Genomic DNA, 23,612 nt, shown 5'->3' with positions numbered 1-23,612 from the left:
CGTATTGCCGACTACCCTGGTCTCGGCTTGATGACGTCATAAAGCCAGGACCCGGGTAACTGGTATTACGCGGTTGACTGCAGAGCGGGGATTAGAGGCTCGGACTTCAGGATAGTCGCAGGAACAAGGTAAGGTGAGAGAGGATACTTGCCGGTGGATTTTTTTAAATGATTCGTGCAAGGAGGGGGGCTGCCTGATGGGGGGGGGAGGGGGACATCTGGCTATCTATTTGGGGGGGGGTGAGAATATGTAAAGGGGGGATACAGATCTTACTGGGAGACATCTGAGTAACCAAGGGGAGGGGAGATGTAATAATATGGCACATCTGGGCACCTGGGGGGCCATAACCAAATATTAGGGGCATATTTGGCTATAATGGGGGGGGGCAGCGCTAATCCTGGGGGTACAGCTGGCTATAATGGGGTAATGATGATCCTGGGGACACATCTGGCTATAAAGAGGGGCACTATTCCTGGGGGTGCATCTGTCAATCTATTCTGGGGTGGCAAACACAGGGGACACATCTGGCTATGCTGGGGGGGGGGGGGCTGATATTGGGGACACATCTGGCTATACTGGGGGTTGATACTGGGGACACATCTGGATATCTATACTGAGGTGACATAAACTGGTGGCACAGTTTTTATGTCAGTAGCACTTTTTATTTTTAAACAGGAATTGGTCAAAATTTAGAAATAATGCATTTTTTAAATTGTTTTCCACTTTTTCCCATTAAAATCCATAGAGAAGAACATTTTACTTGGGACCAAATACCCCCCAATGAAAGCTTAGTTTGTCTTGAAAAAAACGATATATAGATCATTTAAGTGGCACGAGTACAGATGAAGTTATTGCTGATTAAAAAGGGACACAGCTAAAGCGTCAAAACTGCTCTGGTCCATTAGGGTCTGGATGCGAAGTGGTTAATACACCCATCCAGACCGAGTTTGTAGCTTGCAACTTGCTTTGGATTGGACCAGAAGACCCGGTTACTGAGACTGGCAGAGAAGGGTGTCAAGCTTTTTGCATAGAGTCCTTTCCAGGATGAAACAAATAAACTGTACAGATGAGCTTTTCCAGGGCCGGTTCTAGCTACACTGGGGCCCTGGGGCAAAATTAACCTGGGGGCCCCCCTGACACACAACCCCCCCACCAAGCAAATTCTTCTTCCAGGGTGCCTGAGTTGGCTCTCGGGCCTGAGTTAGCAGCATTTGGTGGCCTCTGCGCTCCCCTTCAAGATAGCAGTATTTAGTGGCTTTAATAACAGGGGCTCTGGTAGGAAATTAGAAGTCTGGGCCCCCACCCCGTCTGAACAGGGGGTAACTGGGTTCTGGAGGGGAGAGACTTAGAGTTCGTTGAGGGTGCCGGGCATTAGCAAACATGGTGTTACTGGGGGCTACAGGGAGGGAATGAGGGTGCAAGGGGAGGGAACAGGAATTACCGAGGTCTGCATGGTAGAAAATGAGGGTGCAGGGGGGAGAAAACAGGGGATTACTGGGGTCTGCAGGGGAGAGAATGAAGGTGCAGGATGTAGAAAACAGGGGGTTACTGGCATCTGCAGGGAGGACAGTGAGGGTCCAGGAGGGAGAGAACAGGCAATTACTGGGTTCTCCAGGGGGATTGGGGAAGTGAAAAGGGGATTGAGGGGGGGGGGGGGGGGAGAGAGAGAGTGCATGGAACTTGGGTAGAGAACGGTGCGGCAGGGACGAGAATGAGGATGCACAGCATGTGTGTGGGGAGGGGTAAGAAAACAACATTACTGTCTGGCCAGAGCAGGCTTGAAGTTACAAACCCCCCATGGCAGGCCAGGCTTCAACATCAAAAACCTCCCCCCACCCGCGCGAGCAATTGAACCTGACTTACTGGCACAGAGTCAGGCAGGCAGGCTCATTCAATAGGATTTCATCTGGCCAGATCCAGCATGCAATAACTGCAGGTGTCTTCTGTCCTCGCAGGCATGGACGCACAGACATGACGTCCATGCCTGTGTCACATGGGCGGAACGCTGCGTTACGACTGGCTGTGTGTAATACACACAGCCAGGTTGCCATGGAGACCAGGACGCCGCCGCCAGGAGGAATCAGCTGCCGCCTCAATTCTCATCCAGCGCAGGCAGACTATAAACTTTATTTCGTTGGCACACTGGCATCAGGAGCAGAGGGGGGGCCGCAGCCGGGACAGATATCAGGTGGGCATCTTTCTTTGGATGGCAAAGGGGGCCCCCAGGAACTCTGGGGCCTGGGGCCAGTTGCCCCTTTTGCCTTACTTGTAGCGCTGGCTCTTAGCTTTTCCAACTGATTTTATTTAAACACCAGATTCTCTATACTGAAAAATCAATTAACAATTTACAGCTAGCAATCAAATTCCAAGTCTGTCTGTAAGCCCAAACTGCACTTGTTTCTAGCTTGGAATAGGTACTCTGTTTCAGTACATAAGGCCACACAAGACAAAGGTTAAACATTTCGAGGTTTGAATCAATTAAAGATTTATTCAAAATTAACCATGGTAAAGTCCTGACCAACAGTAAGGCAGCCCTAGAAGGGGGGGATAAACTGTTCTTGCACAGTATCAGTTAAGTGGTGTTTCTGGAAATCCTTTCTCGGTTTCAGAAATTAGCTATAAGTATCCAACCTCCCTGGTTTAGAACCCGGTAGCCTATACTCAGTGACTGTTGCAAGAAAAGACCCAGAATTGCTTATAAGTCCCCATAAGAAAGCAGGCGCCCATAAGAAAGCAGGCGGCTTGGCAGCGTCTGACATTCACATGTACTACCAGGGAGTTCACTTAGATAGTGTTCTGGAGTAGAGATGTCGCAATCAGCAATACCAAATTCAACTGTTCTAAATGTACGCCCCAGCCAGTGCTCAGAAATTGAGGGTAAGGAGTCTATGGTGAGGCCACCATGCTGGTCTACTCTACTTCAATAAGGTGCTTACCAGTAGACTGATTGCAGTATACAATGCAGAGCCTGACTGTCAGACAGTGCATCACCCCCCTCCACCCACAATGTTAGAGAGCAGAGAGAAAAAAAGATTAAATGAAGCTGAGAAAATATGGATTACTGTATTTAATATGTTTCTCATCAATTTTATTGAACTCCACAAGTACCAGCACACTTCAAAAATCTTCTGAATGTACAAAATAAGTTTATTTGAAAATTTAAGAATGTGACATATTGAGTGTTAAGCCCATTTCGGGCGTCAAGCCCGTCTTCAAGCCAAGGGTGCATTTTACTTGGCTCGATGCCCGAAACAACTCAAGGCCGGTGTCTGCGGCCATGATGTTGGGACTTACGTTATTTTGATCCTGTGTCTACCTGACTGCTATAAATACATTTCCTAGTTGATCTGAGGAAGCCTTTGGTAGACATTGACCATCTCTAAGGGTTATCTGTTTGATGAGATGTTCCTTGGATTCCGCATGTTTTTAAATGTGTATTTAATTCTGAAGAAATGTTCAAATAAATGGATTTAGGGCTCGTTTCCACTATTGCGGTGCAGAATCGCCTGGATTCCACCGCTGATGAAATTGCATGCGGATGCGATTCCCCATGCGTTTTTTGTTGCGAATTCGCATAGGTGAGGGTATATGCGATTTTAACCATGTCACTGCCTGTGTGAATTTACATTCGTAACTGCGAATTCGCGGCAAAAAACGCATGGGGAAACCGCATGCAATTTCCCTATTAAATACATTGCATGCGATTCGCATGCATTTCACTCGCAGGCGAATTCTGCGGCTCTTTTGTGCGTTTTTTCACCGCTGAAAAAAACGCACCTCAACAACGCTACAGTGGAAACAGGCCCATCCACTTGCATTACATGTGCGAATCCGCATGCGTTGGACGCATGCGGATTCGCGATAGTGGAAACGAGCCCTCACTAAGTTCAGAAGATTTTTTGAGTATGCTGCTCCTTGTGGAGGTCTGAAGTGTGTCCAGCCTGGTGCTCTGGCAGACTGACCCTGCACCTCATTCAAGCTGTGGGGGAGTGCAGCCTGGAAACTACTTTCTAGCATATCAATTTTATTGAACAACTTGCTGGATAAAATGATGACCATTTTATATGGCCTTAACCACATAAAGACCGCAGTGTTAAACCACTCTAGTGACCAGGACCTTTTTACTAAAATGGCCACTGTAGCTTTAAGGCCTAGCTGCAGGGCCGCACAACTAAGCACACAAGTGATTTCCCCCGCCGCCCCCCCCCCCTTTTCTCCCGACCAACAGAGCTCTCTGTTGGTGGGATCTGATCGCTCCCCCAATGTTTATTTATTTTTAAATATTTTTATTATTTATTTTTAATAAAAATGCTTATTTTTTTATATTTACAACCCTCCCTCCCCCAGCCAGCCAATCACTGCGATCGGCTGTGATAAGCTTCAGCCTATCTCCGCCCATCGCTTCTTTGACATGGCTGTCCCCAGTACAGCGCTGCCTTAGATTGCAGCGCTGTACATGTATATTAGACGTTTCTCCGTCTAACAGTCTCCAAGCAGCGATCGCCTTCCAAGCAGGAATGCGCGCGCAATCTCCTGCTAGCTCCATAGAAGGCTGTTCACGCCAATCAGCGCGGAGCGGTTCTGGGGTGCCGCCGCCTCCACGCCAATTGGCGCGGAGTGGTCCTGGGGGTGCTGCCGCGTCCACGCCAGTCGGCGTGGGGCGGTCGGCAAGCAGTTAAAGAGGAACTGCTGTAAAAATCTTAAAATTTAAAACACATACAAATAAGAAGTACATTTCCCCCAGAGTAAAATGAGCCATAAATGACTTCTCTCCTATGTTCCTGTCACTTACAATAAGAAGTAGAAATCTGTCATTACCGAGGGTTTTCTTTATTTTTAAAAGCACTTAGTGAATGCCAGTTTCTCCATCCAACTGCCAAAAAAGTGTACGGTGAGCAGGGAGGCTGGCCAGCATCTTTGTATAAATCTTTTTCAGGGAATAAAAGAAAAAAGGGACACCGAGAGCCCAATATAGTGTAGTAAGTTGGGTGATGGGTAAATGAAAAAGTATATGATAGATATATTCACAAGTCAGGGTTACCGTGTTGGTAACCACTGTATAGGCAGGAGAGGAGGTTAGTCCTGCCCTCACTCAGGATTAACCACTTGAGGACCTAGGGCTTTCTACCCCTTAAGGACCGGCCACTTTTTTTCCATTCAGACCACTGCAGCTTTCACAGTTTATTGCTCGCTCATACAACCTACCACCTAAATGAATTTTGGCTCCTTTTCTTGTCACTAATAAAGCTTTCTTTTGGTGCCATTTGATTGCTCCTGCGATTTTTACTTTTTATTATATTCATCAAAAAAGACATGAATTTTGGCAAAAAAATGATTTTTTTAACTTTCTGTGCTGACATTTTTCAAATAAAGTAAAATTTCTGTATACATGCAGCGAGAAAAATGTGGACAAACATGTTTTGCATAAAAAAAAAACCCCATTCAGTGTATATTTATTGGTTTGGGTAAAAGTTATAGCGTTTACAAACTATGGTGCAAAAAGTGAATTTTCCCATTTTCAAGCATCTATGACTTTTCTGACCCCCTGTCATGTTTCATGAGGGGCTAGAATTCCAGGATAGTATAAATACCCCCCAAATGACCCCATTTTGGAAAGAAGACATCCCAAAGTATTCACTGAGAGGCATAGTGAGTTCATAGAAGATATTATTTTTTGTCACAAGTAAGCGGAAAATGACACTTTGTGACAAAAAAAAAAAAAAGTTTCCATTTCTTCTAACTTGCGACAAAAAAAAATGAAATCTGCCACGGACTCACCATGCCCCTCTCTGAATACCTTGAAGGGTCTACTTTCCAAAATGGGGTCATTTGTGGGGTGTGTTTACTGTCCTGACATTTTGGGGGGTGCTAAATTGTAAGCACCCCTGTAAAGCCTAAAGGTGCTCATTGGACTTTGGACCCCTTAGCGCAGTTAGGCTGCAAAAAAGTGCCACACATGTGGTATTGCCGTACTCAGGAGAAGTAGTATAATGTGTTTTGGGGTGTATTTTTACACATACCCATGCTGGGTGGGAGAAATATCTCTGTAAATGACAATTTGTTAATTTTTTTTACACACAATTGTCCATTTACAGAGATCTTTCTCCCACTCAGCATGGGTAGGTGTAAAAATACACCCCAAAACACATTATACTACTTCTCCTGAGTACGGCGATACCACATGTGTGGCACTTTTTTGCACCCTAACTGCGCTAAAGGGCCCAAAGTCCAATTAGTACCTTTAGGATTTCACAGGTCATTTTGAGAAATTTCGTTTCAAGACTACTCCTCACGGTTTAGGGCCCCTAAAATGCCAGGGCAGTATAGGAACCCCACAAATTACCCCATTTTAGAAAGAAGACACCCCAAGGTATTCCGTTAGGAGTATGGTGAGTTCATAGAAGATTTTATTTTTTGTCACAAGTTAGCGGAAAATGACACTTTGTTAAAAAACACAATTAAAATCAATTTCCGCTAACTTGTAACAAAAAATAAAATCTTCTATGAACTCGCCATACTACTAACGGAATACCTTGGGGTGTCTTCTTTCTAAAATGGGGTCATTTGTGGGGTTCCTATACTGCCCTGGCATTTTAGGGGCCCTAAACCGTGAGGAGTAGTCTTGAAACGAAATTTCTCAAAATGACCTGTGAAATCCTAAAGGTACTCATTGGACTTTGGGCCCTTTAGCGCAGTTAGGGTGCAAAAAAGTGCCACACATGTGGTATCGCCGTACTCGGGAGAAGTAGTACAATGTGTTTTGGGGTGTATTTTTACACATACCCATGCTGGGTGGGAGAAACACCTCTGTAAATGACAATCTTTTGATTTTTTTACACACAATTGTCCATTTACAGCGGTATTTCTCCCACCCAGCATGGGTATGTGTAAAAATACACCCCAAAACACATTGTACTACTTCTCCCGAGTACGGCGATACCACATGTGTGGCACTTTTTTGCACCCTAACTGCGCTAAAGGGCCCAAAGTCCAATGAGTACCTTTAGGATTTCACAGGTCATTTTTGTTTCAAGACTACTCCTCACGGTTTAGGGCCCCTAAAATGCCAGGGCAGTATAGGAACCCCACTAATGACCCCATTTTAGAAAGACGACACCCCAAGGTATTCCGTTAGGAGTATGGTGAGTTCATAGAAGTTTTTATTTTTTTGTCACAAGTTAGCGGAAATTGATTTTAATTGTTTTTTTTTCACAAAGTGTCATTTTCCGCTAACTTGTGACAAAAAATAAAATCTTCTATGAACTCACCATACTCCTAACGGAATACCTTGGGGTGTCTTCTTTCTAGAATGGGGTCATTTGTGGGGTTCCTTTTTTTTTTTTTTTTTTTTTTTATTCTTTATTTATAAACGTAGAAAAAAGTTTCCATTTACTCCAAATACAGAGGGAAAGAAGACAATCACCAACAAAACCTTTTCCATAAATTTTCAACAATAGCAAGTATATTGCAAGTCCATATCACAGTTCTGTAGTCCCCCATATACTACCAACTTCCTGCATACTTACAAGCATTTAAATTTCCCTCCACCCTCCCCTCCCCTTACCTTGCCCTCCTCCACTGTTCCTGTTGTCCCCCTTTCCTCTGCCCATTCCCTCACCCCCGTCCTATCCTGGCCTAGGCAGAGGGGCGCCAACTAGGGGAGGTCCTGGGTATTTCCAGGGATTTCCTCCAGTGAGCTGATACTAGGAATCCATTGTCTAGTCTATCTGGTTGAGGAATCGTCCAGGTGGTGTTCACAGGGAAAAGAAAAGAGCAATAGGGAAAAGAAAAACAGGGAAAAGAAAAGAGAAAGATAAAAAAGAAAAAAACAGACAAAAGGCACTCCCCTCCCCTCTCCCCCCGGTCTCTCATCCCTCCATTGACCCTCCTATTTCTCTATTCCCATTCTCCACCTCAGGTCTCCCAGTCCACGGCCCCCTCTGTCTCAGACGCACCTATTGATTTCCCCTTTTGCTATATTCTTCCGAGTTCTTGAATTCTACCCACTCTTCCCATCTCCCCTCCTCCCTACCATACAATATATCCGACAGTTCTTCCATTTTTTGTGTCTGGTCTATTTCGTCAAACCATTCTGTCAGCGACGGGGCATTTCTAGCTTTCCAATTCCTGGCTATTACTATTCTAGCTGCATTTATCATATGCATACCCAGGGACCCTCTATAATTTCTCATAGTATTTGCATTGTAGTGTAGGAGGTACACCCCCGGATCTCCAGACATCGGGATGCTAGCTACTCTCCATGTATATTGTCTTACTGATGCCCAGAAAGGCTCAAGAGTCTTACAGGACCACCACATATGTATGAAGTCCCCTTCTTTTTCCCCACATCTTCAACATCGGGGATCCGTCCCAAACATCGCATGCATTCTGTCAGGGGTATAATACCATCTCATGAGCACCTTATATCCAGATTCCTGGATCCTTGTAGAGACTGATGCTCTATGAGGCATCGAAATTATCTTATTCCATTCCCTCGGTGTCAAGCCCCTACCTAGGTCCCTTTCCCATCTTTCCCTCACTGTCTGTGTCAGGTTCTCATCTCCTCCCAGAATTTTATATATTTTAGCTAAGGTACCTCTCGATTGACTGCCTCCTATACTTAGCTTCTCAAAAGCTGTTAATTCTCTTGACATTGCTTCCCTACTACCTATTGAGAGCAAGAAGTGTCTAAATTGCATCAAGCTCCATCCATCTACTTTCTCTAGCCCCAACGATTCTGCAATTACTGTCTCGTCGGTCCATACACCCTCAGCTATCAAAGAGCACACCTGTATTCTTTTCCCCTTTCTCCACTGTTTAAAACTTCCCTTTTGGCATCCGATGGGGATTTTTTGGTTATCTAGAATGGGCATAAGGGGCGATGGGCTGGGAGAAATGTTATCTCTGTTTCTTAATCTATTTAGAACCCTTAAGGTGTGTTCCACCAGTAGACCTACTGATGTCCTACATTTTGGTACATATGGTAGCCATGGGGCCATCTCCAATGAATCTTCTATAAATTCCTCTTCCAAGGTGACCCATTGTTTAGTTCCTTTGTTAACATTCCAATCTACTACCCTTGTCAGTATTGCTGCCTGGTAATATCTGTGTGGGTCTGGTGCAGCTATTCCCCCTCTATCTTTGGGCTGTGAGAGCATGGCATACTTTATCCTTGCTTTTTTTTGTTGCCATATAAACCTCATGAAGGTACTCCTAAGCCCTTCCAAATATACCTTTGGCAGGGGGATGGGGAGAGCCTGGAACACATACAGCAGCCTCGGCATTACATTCATTTTTAGCACATTGACCCTTCCGAACCACGATAGTTTTAGCTTACTCCATTTCTCCAAATCTCTCTTTATAGTAGTTAATAATGTGTAATAGTTTAATTTAATCATATCCGGGATATTCAATGTCAATTTTATGCCTAGGTATTTTAATGAGTCCCTTACCCATTTAAAGGGGAAACTATCCCCCAAGTTCTCCTTCTCTCTATCTTTCAGCCCAATACCCAGTGCCTCACATTTATCCCAATTTATTTTTAGATTAGTTAACATCCCATATTCCTTAAAAGCTTTCAAGAGATTAGGGAGAGATATGTTTGGCCTCGAGATATAAAATAGAAGGTCGTCAGCATAGGCCGCGACCTTATGCTCCCGCCCCCCAACCCTTACTCCCATTATATCGATGTTTTTACGCACTGTCCTCAGAAAGGGTTCCAGAGTGAGGGCAAATATCAGGGGGGATAATGGGCATCCCTGTCGGGTCCCATTTTTGATCTCAATAGGATCCGAGAGTATACCATTTACCTTCACCCTGGCAGTCAGATTTTTATACATAGCTAAGATCCAAGATCTCATACATTCCCCCAGACCAATATGTTTCAGCATCACTTCAATAAATCCCCACCTGACCCTGTCAAACGCTTTTTCCGCGTCTGTGGACAACACCACAACAGGGTCAGGTGAGTATCTTGCCCACTGGGTAATGTCTACTGTTCTAACTGTTTTATCTCGAGCCTCTCTCCCCTGAATAAAGCCCACCTGATCGTAGTGTATTAAATCCACCATATTAGGGGCTAACCTATTGGCCAATATTTTGGCCATTACTTTCAAATCTACATTCAGGAGAGAGATAGGCCTATACCCAGAACACGAAGATGGATCCTTTCCTTCTTTAGCTATGACTGATATATGTGAGTTCAGCGATTCCTTGCCAAGTCTCCCCTCTGTACCATCCCTCCCACTCAAATGGTTCAAGGCTCTTAGCCAGTAAGGCTCAAGAATATCCCCAAACTTCTTATAATACCCAAGGGAGAAGCCATCTGGTCCCGGTGCCTTCCCCCCCGACATTTGCCCCACTGCTCTTAATAATTCTTCTCTGGAAATGTCCCTCTCTAAAATTTTCTATTTCCATAGGATCGATTCTTCCCATGCCCGAAGCTGCTACATATTCCTCCATTCTCCCCCCGCCCCCCAGCCGATCTTCCTCTATCCCATATAACCTCTCATAGAAGGAACCAAACATCCTGGTTAGTGATTCATTTCTATAATGTTTCTGCCCCCTTGTATCACACAGAAAGGGGACATAATTGGAGGTTTGTTGTTGTTTCAATAACCTAGCTAAAGTTCTACCTCCTTTATTTCCAAATTCAAAAAAATTCCTTCTACATCTTGTTGCCGCATACTTTACCTTATTGGAGAGTCTCTCTCTTAATTTTTCTCTCGTCCTTGTTAACTCTTCTAAGTCATTCTTGGCCAAAGAGTTCTTATGTCGGGTTTCCAGAATTTCTATCTCTATCAGTAATTTCTTTACTTCCCTCTCTTGCTCCCTCTTTAATCTACTCCCCTCCCTTATGAGAATCCCTCTTATCACTGTCTTATGGGCTTCCCAGAGGATCACAGGAGAGGTTCCTTCCCTATCATTAACTTCGAAGTATGTTTTTAATTCCTCTGCTACTTTTTCCATTACTTCCCTATTTCTCAAGATGGACTCATTCACTCTCCAATTCCACTGACCCTTCTGTCCCATTTTAAGTCCCAAGCTCAGCTTAATGGGTGCGTGATCAGATATCACCATGGTATCTATCGAAGTTTTTATTTCCTCTCCAGCAAATTATGCGAGGTAAAGAAATAGTCTATGCGGGAATAAGAATTGTGGGGGGCTGAATAAAACGTGTAATCTCTCATTGAGGGATGTTGTATCCTCCATATATCAATTAGTTGTCTTTTAGATAGTTCTTGTTTAATTTTCCGTAAGGTACCCTGACCAATAAATGTTTTACCTGAGGATGTATCTATAAGTGGGTCCAGGGTGAGATTTAGATCTCCCGCTATCACGATGGAGCCCTCAGAGAATGCGTCTAATTTATTCAGGAATTGTTGTAAGAACCCCAACTGCCCCGAGTTGGGTGTGTATATCACCCCCAATGTCATTTTCCGAGAGTCAATGAGTCCCTTTATCAGTAGGAACCTCCCCTGTGAATCCCCGAGCACCTCCATCTCCTCAAGCCTCACTGACCCCGCTATCACTATGGCTACTCCCTTACTTTTTGCCTCCGGATTATTGCTATAGTAGGCCACTGGGTATCTTCTATTAGTCAGTTTTGGATGTTGGTCCCCCCTTAGATGTGTTTCCTGCAGAAATGCTATGTGTATTTGGTCTTTGTGTAGGTTTTGTAATAGCATTGCCCTTTTTTCTGGGATATTAAGGCCATGGACATTCTGGGAGAACATGTTAATCTGGTGCATCTTGATCTAAGTTAATTTTTCTCAGAGGGAGGGGAATGCCAGACAGAAAGAGAAGAGAGAAAGAGTGCCCCACCACGAAAAAGGAAAAAGAAAAGAAAAAGAACACCCATAGTGCAAAGGAAGAAAAAAGATAAAAAGGCAGTACACCCTGCCCTTCGAATTGTAGTGGACGTCGTCCACTTGCCCATATCCATGGGTATTTGAGTATATTTCTCATTAGGCGAGGAACCCTGCCCCCCCTGTCATAGATTTTACCTCTATCCGGAGGTTGAAGTCGGGTCATTACAACGCGCCCTGCACGTCACCCCCTCCCCCAAGAGCAGGCCCATTCTTATCTCAGTCAGTTTCTCCACCTCTTTAGATTTTATAATAATCATCCGTTAATATGTCAATCTCCACTCCTAGTTACCCACAGAGCTCCATTCAGTTCCATTCAGTTCCAGGGAGGAAGGCCCGGTCATCAACAGATTATCTTTTTTTTTTTTTTTTAACTCTTTCCTACTATTCCTTGGGGTTCAAATTCTACTTCCCAACCACATCTCCCCCCCCCCTCCCTTCTTGGTGGGCGCGGGCCAGGGGGACACGTCTGTGCCACCCTGACCCACCTCCCCCAAGCCCCTCCTCACGCCTAGCCTCAGTGGTATATTTTACAGATTATGGTGCGTAACAAAATCAATCAATAGTGATCATACCTATCTACCATCATATCATCATATCATATCATCATATCAATCAATTTATTGTGAACATCTTATGCAAATACCTATTAAATCACTCACCCTTCCCCCCCATTTCCCCCTGGGCCCCCGATCCACGGCCGGGGGGACGCAACCAGTCCCCCCCGGCCCGTGTCCCGGGGTCCCCCCCCCCCCCCCCGCACCCCTGGGGAGAGAGGAGATCCACTCATATCTTCCCTGTGTTATTATATATTTTCTTTACTCATGTATTTTACACATTACTATTAACCTCAGTATAGATTATTAGTGAATCCCCATTTCTTGTCACCATTTAGCCTATTATGTTCATCTTGTGGTTACCCCCCCCCCCCTCCCTCTCCACCCCCATATTGGTGTGTTGCTTTAAAATTAAAGGGTTAACCTCCCCATGTGACTACTCCTAGCTTCTTTATTATGAAACACTCTTCCCCCTCTCTCTTATGAATAACATATTTCCCCTTAGAAAAAATACTTAACCCTAACACCTCCCTATTTTTCTGTCGTGATACACACATTAAATACTTACATACCCCCCTCCCCCCCCTCTCCTCTCGCTGTCCGCCTGCGCCGCACAGGCGCCTTGCCCCTGCCCCCCAGGCGGACCACGTCTCAACTCTCCCCTCTTTCGGTTTGGCCCCCCCAATTCACTGTTTTACCGTTAAACCCCTTTTTCCTTTCCTCACCCCCTATACCTATATTCACCCTCCTCCCTTTTCCCCATTCATCCTGGATGCCACGGATAACATGTTTCAGACAGTATCTTTATCTTCTATATTCCTCATCCAGGGGACAACTTATTTCTGGATGTGCTCCGTAAGTTCCCATCAGCGGAGAGCTATTCTCATAACAGTCTATTGACATCAGGCTACCAGCCCCAGGAGAGCACCCATCATTCCATCTACCCCCTATTAGTGGGGCTTAGGGGACGGCATATAAACGTCATGTTCTAATTTCGGCGGTCTTGCCGCGTCTTACCCATCATAATAGTCTCAGGGTCCCATTCTGGCACTCCTACAGGACTGATGTTTAAGGCCCTGAAAAGGACCGGCAACTCCTCAGGGGCCCTTAGTACAAACACCAGGGCTCCCTTTTTGATGATCATCGAGAAGGGGTGACCCCATCTATATGAAGCCCCCTCTTTCTGTAAGGCCTGGACCAGCGGTTTTAAAGCTCTCCTCTGTTGCAAGGTTGAGGCAGCTAAATCCTGGAAAAGCTGTATCTGTTTCCCTTCAAAGGTGATCTCTGGGTGCTTCCATGCTGCGGACATTATTGCCTCCTTCTCTGCGTAGTAGTGCAGACGACAGATCACGTCTCTATCTTTTTCTCCTCCTTTTGGCGTTGGTTTTAGAGCTCGATGTATTCTATCCATCACAATGGGTTGCTCCTCTGGGCGCTTAAGTACTCTGTTAAAAATCCCTTGTACCGTTTCCCGCAGTTTCTCCGTGTTCACCGACTCCTGGAGGCCTCGGATCCTGATATTCGATCGTCTGGCACGATTTTGTATATCTTCCATTTGTGAGCACAGAGTTCTATTCAGAGACCCCTGTTTACTTGTGCTTTGTTGTAATTCAAGTAGGGTAGATTTAATTTTTGTTATCTCGTGCTCTAAAGTCTCAGTTCTAGCAACTGCTGTTGCTAGCTCCTCCTTTAATGCTGTGATCTCCTTGTGTGTGGCTGATAAGATCTTCTCTGTCTGCTCACTTAAATCGTGTTTAGTGGGTAGTGTTTTTAAGAATTGCCACACTTCCTCCAGGTTTGCGGTCTTATTTCCCCCCAGCTTCTGTGGGGTCCCACCGGCCACCGAACTATGTACTTTCTCCGTGGCCCTCTCCCGTGGGCTTCCAGCTGGCATAGGTGTAAAAAACTCCGCCGCTCCTCTCTGCAGGGTCCTGGGCACCCCAGTTGCCGTGCCCGAGGTTTGGGTATTCCCCGCCTCAGTTCCTTTTTTCTTTGTGCCTCCCGCCATTCTCTGTTGTTCTCACCCCGCTTTTTACTCAACGGGGGGGGGGGGACACTTAAGGGGACCCCTTTAAAGTTCTGCTGGATCTACCTGCCTCCAGCTCCGGTCGCCACGCCGGGCTCTGCTGCTTATGGTGTGTTTTCCCCAGCAGGGCTTCTGCTTATCTCTTCCGCTGCTCCTGCCGTTATCTCACACCAGTGAAAACAAAGGAGCCACGAGGGGAACCACAGAGGTCCTATCCGCTCTCTCCTATCTCGGCCTCCCCAGTTTCTCCGGCTGTTTCCCGCTTTCTTGCCGCTATGGGGGGGACGTGTGCGAGGCGGTTGCGGGTTGCGGTTACGGGTCTCCTATCTCCGTGGAGCCTGGGATCACTTCCTCCGGCTATACGCCATGCTGCATGCCCGGGCTCTCCTCTCGGTGCGGGGGGCGCGACTCACAGCCCTACGTCATCACGCACCGCTCCTCCTCCCAAAATTCAACCCATTTGTGGGGTTCCTATACTGCCCTGGCATTTTAGGGGCCCTAAACCGTGAGGAGTAGTCTTGAAACAAAAATGACCTGTGAAATCCTAAAGGTACTCATTGGACTTTGGGCCCCTTAGCGCAGTCAGGCTGCAAAAAAGTGCCAATCATGTGGTATCGCTGTACTCGGGAGATGTAGTATAATGTGTTTTGGGGTGTATTTTTACACATACCCATGCTGGGTGGGAGAAATACCTCTGTAAATGACAATTGTTTGATTTTTTTTTTTACACACAATTGTCCATTTACAGAGAGATTTCTCCCACCCAGCATGGGTATGTGTAAAAATACACCCCAAAACACATTATACTACTTCTCCTGAGTACGGCGATACCACATGTGTGACACTTTTTTGCAGCCTAGGTGCGCTAAGGGGCCCAACGTCCTAATCACAGGTCATTTTGAGGCATTTGTTTTCTAGACTACTCCTCACGGTTTAGGGCCCCTAAAATGCCAGGGCAGTATAGGAACCCCACAAGTGACCCCATTTTAGAAAGAAGACACCCCAAGGTATTCCGTTAGGTGTATGGCGAGTTCATTGAAGATTTTATTTTTTGTCACAAGTTAGTGAAAAATGACACTTAGCGGAAATTGGTTTTTTTTTTTTTCACAAACTTTTGACAAAAAATAAAATCTATGAACTCGTCATACACCTAACAGAATACATTGGGGTGTCTTTTTTCTAAAATGGGGTCCGTTTCTGGGGTTCCTATACCGCCCTGGCATTTTACGGGCCCAAAACCGTGAGTAGTCTGGAAACCAAATGTCTCAAAATGACTGTTCAGGGGTATAAGCATCTGCAAATTTTGATGACAGGTGGTCTATGAGGGGGCGAATTTTGTGGAACCGGTCATATGCAGGGTGGCCTTTTAGATGACAGGTTGTATTGGGCCTGATCTGATGGATAGGAGTGCTAGGGGGGTGACAGGAGGTGATTGATGGGTGTCTCAGGGGGTGGTTAGAGGGGAAAATAGATGCAATCAATGCACTGGGGAGGTGATCGGAAGGGGGTCTGAGGGGGATCTGAGGGTTTGGCCGAGTGATCAGGAGCCCACACGGGGCAAATTAGGGCCTGATCTGATGGGTAGGTGTGCTAGGGGGTGACAGGAGGTGATTGATGGGTGTCTCAAGGTGTGATTAGAGGGGGGAATAGATGCAAGCAATGCACTGGCGAGGTGATCAGGGCTGGGGCCTGAGGGCATTCTGAGGGTGTGGGCGGGTGATTGAGTGCCCTAGGGGCAGATAGGGGTCTAATCTGATAGGTAGCAGTGACAGGGGGTGATTGATGGGTAATTAGTGGGTGTTTAGGGTAGAGAACAGATATAAACACTGCCCTTGGGAGGTGATCTGACGTCGGATCTGCGGGCGAACTATTGGTGTGGGTGGGTGATCAGATTGCCCGCAAGGGGCAGGTTAGGGGCTGATTGATGAGTGGCAGTGACAGGGGGTGATTGATGGGTGGCAGTGCCAGGGGGTGATTGATGGGTGGCAGTGACAGGGGGTGATTGATGGGTGATTGACAGGTGATTGACAGGTGATCAGTGGGTTATTACAGGGAAGAACAGATGTAACTAATGCACTGGCGAATTGATAAGGGGGGGTCTGAGGGCAATCTGAGCGTGTAGGCGGGTGATTGGGTGCCCGCAAGGGGCAGATTAGGGTCTGATCTGATGGGTAACAGTGACAGGTGGTGATAGGGGGTGATTGATGGGTGATTGATGGGTAATTAGTGGGTGTTTAGAGGAGAGAATAGATGTAAACACTGCGCTTGGGTGGTGATCTGATGTCGGATCTGCGGGCGATCTATTGATGTGGGTGGGTGATCAGATTGCCCGCAAAGGGCAGGTTAGGGGCTGATTGATGGGTGGCAGTGACAGGGGGTGATTGATGGGTGATTGACAGGTGATCAGTGGGTTATTACAGGGAAGGACAGATGTAAATAATGACCTGGCGAATTGATAAGGGGGGAGGGTCTGAGGGCAATCTGAGCGTGTAGGCGGGTGATTGGGTGCCCACAAGGGGCAGATTAGGGTCTGATCTGATGGGTAACAGTGACAGGTGGTGATAGGGGGTGATTGATGGGTAATTAGTGGGTGTTTAGAGGAGAGAATAGATGTAAACACTGCGTTTGGGTGGTGATCTGATGTCGGATCTGCGGGCGATCTATTGGTGTGGGTGGGTGATCAGATTGCCCGCAAGGGGCAGGTTAGGGGCTGATTGATGGGTGGCAGTGACAGGGGGTGATTGATGGGTGGCAGTGACGGGGTGATTGATGGGTGATTGACAGGTGATCAGTGGGTTATTACAGGGAAGAACAGATGTAAATATTGCATTGGCGAATTGATAAGGGGGGGTCTGAGGGCAATCTGAGCGTGTAGGCGGGTGATTGGGTGCCCACAAGGGGCAGATTAGGGTCTGATCTGATGGGTAACAGTGACAGGTGGTGATAGGGGGTGATTGATGGGTGATTGATGGGTAATTAGTGGGTGTTTAGAGGAGAGAATAGATGTAAACACTGCGTTTGGGTGGTGATCTGATGTCGGATCTGCGGGCGATCTATTGGTGTGGGTGGGTGATCAGATTGCCCGCAAGGGGCAGGTTAGGGGCTGATTGATGGGTGGCAGTGACAGGGGGTGATTGATGGGTGATTGACAGGTGATCAGGGGGGATAGATGCATACAGTACACAGGGGGGGGGGGGTCTGGGGAGAATCTGAGGGGTGGGGGGGGTGATCAGGAGGGGGCAGTGGGCAGGGGGGGGGAGATAAAAAAAATAGCGTTGACAGTGACAGGGAGTGATTGATGGGTGATTAGGGGGGTGATTGGGTGCAAACAGGGGTCTGGGGGGTGGGCAGGGGGGGGGTCTGAGGGGTGCTGTGGGCGATTTGGGGCGGGGGGGGAGAAATCAGTGTGCTTGGGTGCAGACTAGGGTGGCTGCAGCCTGCCCTGGTGGTCCCTCGGACACTGGGACCACCAGGGCAGGAGGCAGCCTGTATAATACACTTTGTAAACATTACAAAGTGTATTATACACTTTGTATGCGGCGATCGCGGGGTTAACATCCCGCCGGCGCTTCCGTATAGCCGGTGGGATGTTGCGGCGGGCGAGCGGTCACAGGCGCCGGCGGAGGATCGCGCCACGGATGACGCGATCGCTCCGCCCATGCCCTTAGAAGGACCGCCGCCTCTGTGGGTGAGCCGGTCCTTCAGGGCTCCACTTCCCGGCCGCCCCTGTGCGTTAGGCGGTCGGGAAGTGGTTAAGATGTCGCTCTCTGTAGATTAGGAGAAGAAAGGGGATTCGACCCCTCCACCAGGGGTGGAAACTGATATTGTAAGGAGAAGAGAGGCGCCAAAAGAATAAAAGCATATATCTAAAAGTTTTAAAATTCCTCGGGAGGCGGTGGTGGACTCACCTCCCCGAAGCTGACAAGATACTATCGCTTTTAGTACAAGCAAATTTATACCTATACTCCAACAAATAGTGCAACGCGTTTCGCAGGTATATCCCCGCTTCTTCAGGCAATAACAGAAAGGAGTACACACAGTGCAGTCTTAAGGTCATGATAAGCGCTGCACTGTGTGTACTCCTTTCTTTTATTGTCTGAAGAAGCGGGGATATACCTGCGAAACGCGTTGCACTATTTGTTGGAGTATATAAATAAATTTGCTTGTACTAAAATTGACAGTATCTCGTCTGCTTCAGGGAGGTGAGTCCACCACCGCCTCCCGAGGAATTTTAAAACTTTTAGATATATGCTTTTATTCTCTTGGCGCCTCTGTTCTCCTTACAATAACTTTTTTAGGGAATGTCTTATTAAAGAATAAAGGCCATGCTGAGAATCCCCTATGGAGAGATGGACTAGCCCAAAACCGCTAATGTCAGATTTCTACTACCTACTGTGAGTGACAGCAACATAGGAGAGAAGTAATTTATGGCTCATTTTACTCAGGGAGAAATGTACTTCTTGTTTGTTTGCGGTTTAAATTTTAAGATTTTCGCGACAGTTCCTCTTTAAGTTCAGCTTTTTTCCTATAGAGCTTGGCGCAGTCAGTATGTGAGAGTGATGTGATCTGATTTAGCATGTTTTATTAGTTGTCTTTCTGATCAGAAGCACAATTACATTTGGCAAGCTGCAATTTTTTCTTACTGTTAATTAGCTAATTTGAAGGAAAAACACCCACGTACTTCTGGTCTGTTACACATTTTTTCACACCTTTGCAAAAATGTAGCAAAGAACATAGTTCACAATAGGTCGTGCAAAATTAATTATATCTTTCTATCTTCTACTTTTTTTAAAATGATGGATACAACAAAGATTTGCAGTGAAATGTTCCCTACAGATAAATATACATATTGGTCAGCAGCATGAAGGCTTTGTTAATGACTGTCTGCTTTGTTTTAGAGGAATTGTGAAAGTGACGTAGAAGATGAAACAGTGAGGCGGAAACCCATACGATCAATGAGAAGAAGCAGCACCTCCTGAGTATGCCTGCTGAGCAGGAGTACACAGGCTTAAGGTCAACGTGTCTTCTCTGAAAGTCAACCAGTGGTGAAGATTATAGATCTGGAGGGATGCTGTGCATTCTGACCATGCTAGTTACATTGCCTGGATTCACATTGTATGTTCAGGATTTACTTATACTTGGAAAACATTGTGACTCCTAGATAACCCTAATGTTCCTACACAATAGACATTTATACTACAATCAGCATGGACTTGGATAGAGTGATTGTCATATTATCAACCATTTTTCTGCACCGATAAACTGAAGGAAACTTTTGCCCTTTATTATTCACTGCCATTATTTTATTTACAATTGTTTTATGTATACTGTCAGTTTACTTTTGTACACCCTGCTAATGGACTTTGTTTTTATTATTTTTGTTATGAAACAGTATAAGGATCCATGCATACCAAACGTGTTTTCCTGTTTACATACCAAACATGTTTCCCTGGTCTTAGTCATGTTGCGCAGTGCAGGAAGGACCAGGACTAGACATTGAGTTCAGTGGTGCCCCATTACTTAGCTTTGTAATGTGAGGTGGTATGTAGCTTGCTGTATTTTGGCACAGCCATTCCATTCTTGAATAGTCTAAACAGGTGCTGTAATGAACCCTACAACACACTGGTACTGCATTGACCATGCTAGTGGACCCTTAATACATTGGCCCATATGCAATTAACTTCTTAAGAGATTTCTCTTAGGTGATATTTTCACAACTTGGCAATGATATGCCTTTTAAGCCACCAGCAAGCAAGTAATTACAGTATAATCTTGTTATAGTAAATTCCAAGGGACCAGGAAAAGTGGTTTACTATATCAGAAATTGTGCTAGAAATAGCCCAGCATGCCCTGGTAATTCTCTGTTGCAAAGGACCAACTCTTTCCTCCCATTGGAGGTACAGTACAAGCACTTGCACATTTAGTGGACTACAAGGTGAAGTATAGCTTAGGGTTGCATCGCCAGGCTGGACAAATTGCTGGTACAGTGTATAGGGCTCCTTAAAAATTGCAGCCATCACTAAATAGAGGCAGCCACTCACTTCCTGTGAGTGGCTCCAATTCCTCCGCGGATGAGACTTGCAGCACGTGTCCTGCAAAATTTTCTGCTCACACTTGTGCAAATCATGAATCCTCTCCTTAAAATGCAGCAAGTCATAATAAGCCACTCACATCTGTAATGCGAGTGGCTCCGATACCTCAGCGGGCGGGACTTAGCATTCTCTTCTCCATTCTCCTTAGTTTTGCTGCGAAACGGTCCACTCTGATCTACAAGTGAAAGTAGCCTGTACTGTGCTCCACACACTACCAGGAGCATCATCGCTAACAAGGGAAGAGATACGCGGGAGTGAGTACAATCCTGTGGGAAGACTGTGACAATACTTTAATCAGTGATTGCAAAGTGGAAGTGGTAACAATGCATCCTCATTTTCCCCAAGCTGTTACTTGTACAGTACTGAATATCCAGTGCCGGTGCCATTCTTCTTGTCTTACAAGTGTTATCAGGCATCAACTCATATTTGCAAGCAGCCGACCATCGGTTCCACACATATGACACATGCGCCACCCACTGTTTACTATATCCAGAATCAGCGTTACATAGGGGCCAAAAAACATGTTTACTATAACAGAAACAGAAGTTTTATTATATCCTGGTTTACAATACCAGGAGTTGCTCCCATGGACTTATAATGGAGATTGGCAGGGACCTGGAGAAGTAGTTTACTACACCCAAATGTTTACTATAACCATGTTTATTATAACAAGATTATACTGTACTCAAAATAATTTTGCAAGTACTTTTTCACCAATTTGTTGGTACTTTTTCAATTGCAAAGTGCTGAAAAGTTATTTTAAATAGATTAAAAAAGATCTCCTAGTAGAAAACTCAGAAGAAAAAGTAAATTGTATATGGGCCATTTTCTCTATAGGTTTATTTCTCAGGGTCACTGCACGAATGCTGCCATTTTCAGACCCTTAAAGAACCTGATACAGGTTTTCTTGTTAAATGATGAACTGATGACACCTTTGGGAAAGTTATATGCATGTAAATATCAGAAAAACTTTACACATTAAAGTAAAATCACACTTTTGTTGAGAAAATGCACTTTTCAGTTATTCATTATTATTGATGTGTATACTATACAAAATCTATCGTGAAGCATTACAAATATATATTTTACAAAACAAGATGCATCCGCTACTCCTGTATTAGCCTGCAGTGTGCTAGGGTTGATAGAGTATGCAAAAAATAAGGAGAAAAAAGAAACCCTGTATACAGCACCACTCGGGACAATAATATATGGTATCAAAAAATATACATATCTTTATTGTATCAAAATGTTAATATAGTGCACTTCACATAATATTAATAATTTTAAAACACAATTAAAAAATTGGGGCACAAACCCAAAAATCTCTCTCTGCCATGATGACACTGTGTATAGTGCAATGTGCAAAGGTATATATATATATATATATATATATATATATATATATATATATATATATATATATATATATATATATATATATATATATATATATATATATATATATACACACACAAAATAATAAATATAGCCTCCTATAATATGCCAGAACTAATAATATAAATCCTCAGAGGGCTCTGTGAATGAGCCCTAGTCGGATAGAACCCGGGTTCAGTACTGATGTGATAAGAGACAGCTCTAATCTGTCATAAGTGAATGACAACAACAATACACCTGAAAAATAACACACTCTTAGTAGTATAAATCGTGATCAGTTATGCATACCCAACATGACAGTGATATTACATGAGGAAAAGAGATAGGCAGGACCAGTGAATATGACAAGGGAAAAGCCTGTAGTGAAAAAGAAAAACCAATACTTAGCCCAGAGTGATGGAGATGGAGGCAGGCACAGCGGAGGCAGAGAGAGGCAGAAGGTTGAGGGGACAATTATTAACTTTATTAATATTATTAATATTAACATTTTGATACAATAAAGATATGTATATTTTTTGATACCATATATTATTGTCCCGAGTGGTGCTGTATACAGGGTTTCTTTTTTCTCCTTATTTTTTAAATATATATTTTACAAAAAGGTTACCTGAACAAACAATAGCAATATGGATAAAACAGTTGTGCTAACTGAGTATATACAACAATATCAGGGTGCAGTACGAGGGAGACGTTTACAGTCCAGCTCCATTTATGTCTACATTTAATGGCAGCAGTGTTTCTGCTTACTTATATATTGTGTGCATACAAAACACAGCATTTCTTATTCGAGCATCAAAGCCTTGTGTTAGTCAATGGATTAGGTTTGAAAATGAGTAAGGGCTGGTTCACACTCAACGCAAAATGCAATCGCAATCGACTTGTGTTTGGGATTTTGCATCCCAAATGTCCAGTGATTTTGTTTTGCGATTCTCCTTCAGGATGGAAGAGATTTGCCTCGCAATCGCAGCCCAAATGCTGCAGTGAGAATGGTCCCATAGGGATACATTGCTATAGAACTTTGCTGATTGCCGGCGATCAAGGAAACTCTGAAACTCTCCTGAAAAATGCCCCAGTGTGAACTAGTCTTAACAAGGGATTTCTTCACCAGGGCTGGTTTAAGCGGCACCAGGGCAAAGGTAACCTGGGGGCCCCCTACCCCTCCTTCTGGCAAAGTCAGCCCCCAGGGCCCCCCTGCAGTAACTCCCTGGCAGCAAACCTAGTGGTACGGTCCCCCCACAGCAAGTAGTTTTTTTTTACTGATGTTGATTAATGACAGTACTGTCTTTTTATTTATAATCATCCATGATTAGTAGGACGCCAAATTGTGGGCGAATGACACAACAGTACTGTCATCAATAAAAGCAATAACAGGTTGTGGCAGGCCCACACACCAAAATAACCTTACACATGCAAGCCCCCACCTTTCAGCAAAATGTAATTTGTCCAGACTCCTATAACACCAAATTATACTGCTCAAGTCCCTGGAGCAAGCAAAGCAAATGGCAAAGGGGTGGAGGGGGGCTTGCATGTGTGAGGTTGTTTTGGTGTGTGGACCTGCCACAATTGAACCAATTATTGTTTTTATTAATGACAGCACTGTCTTTTTTATTGATATCACCCATGATTTGTAGGACACTGAATCGTGGGTGATATCAGTAAAATGACACGACAGTAC

General features: G+C 45.0%; 1 protein-coding gene across 1 annotated transcript in view; it reads left to right on the top strand.

Moving 5' to 3' along the window:
- The window catches only part of DAPK2 (death associated protein kinase 2), a 134,483-nt gene extending 112,932 nt beyond the window's left edge, over positions 1 to 21,551 (top strand). The window contains exon 12 of the mRNA XM_068275801.1: positions 19,349 to 21,551. Coding sequence (XP_068131902.1) covers positions 19,349 to 19,429 — 81 coding nt within the window. The 3' untranslated portion in view covers positions 19,430 to 21,551. The remainder of the gene's footprint in view (positions 1 to 19,348) is intronic.
- Positions 21,552 to 23,612: the final 2,061 nt, after the last annotated feature.

Source organism: Hyperolius riggenbachi, chromosome 3 (assembly GCF_040937935.1).
Source record: "Hyperolius riggenbachi isolate aHypRig1 chromosome 3, aHypRig1.pri, whole genome shotgun sequence".
Classification (NCBI taxonomy): domain Eukaryota; kingdom Metazoa; phylum Chordata; class Amphibia; order Anura; family Hyperoliidae; genus Hyperolius; species Hyperolius riggenbachi.
The sequence above is the reverse complement of the archived record's forward strand: the minus strand, read 5'-3'. Positions and strand labels throughout refer to the sequence as shown.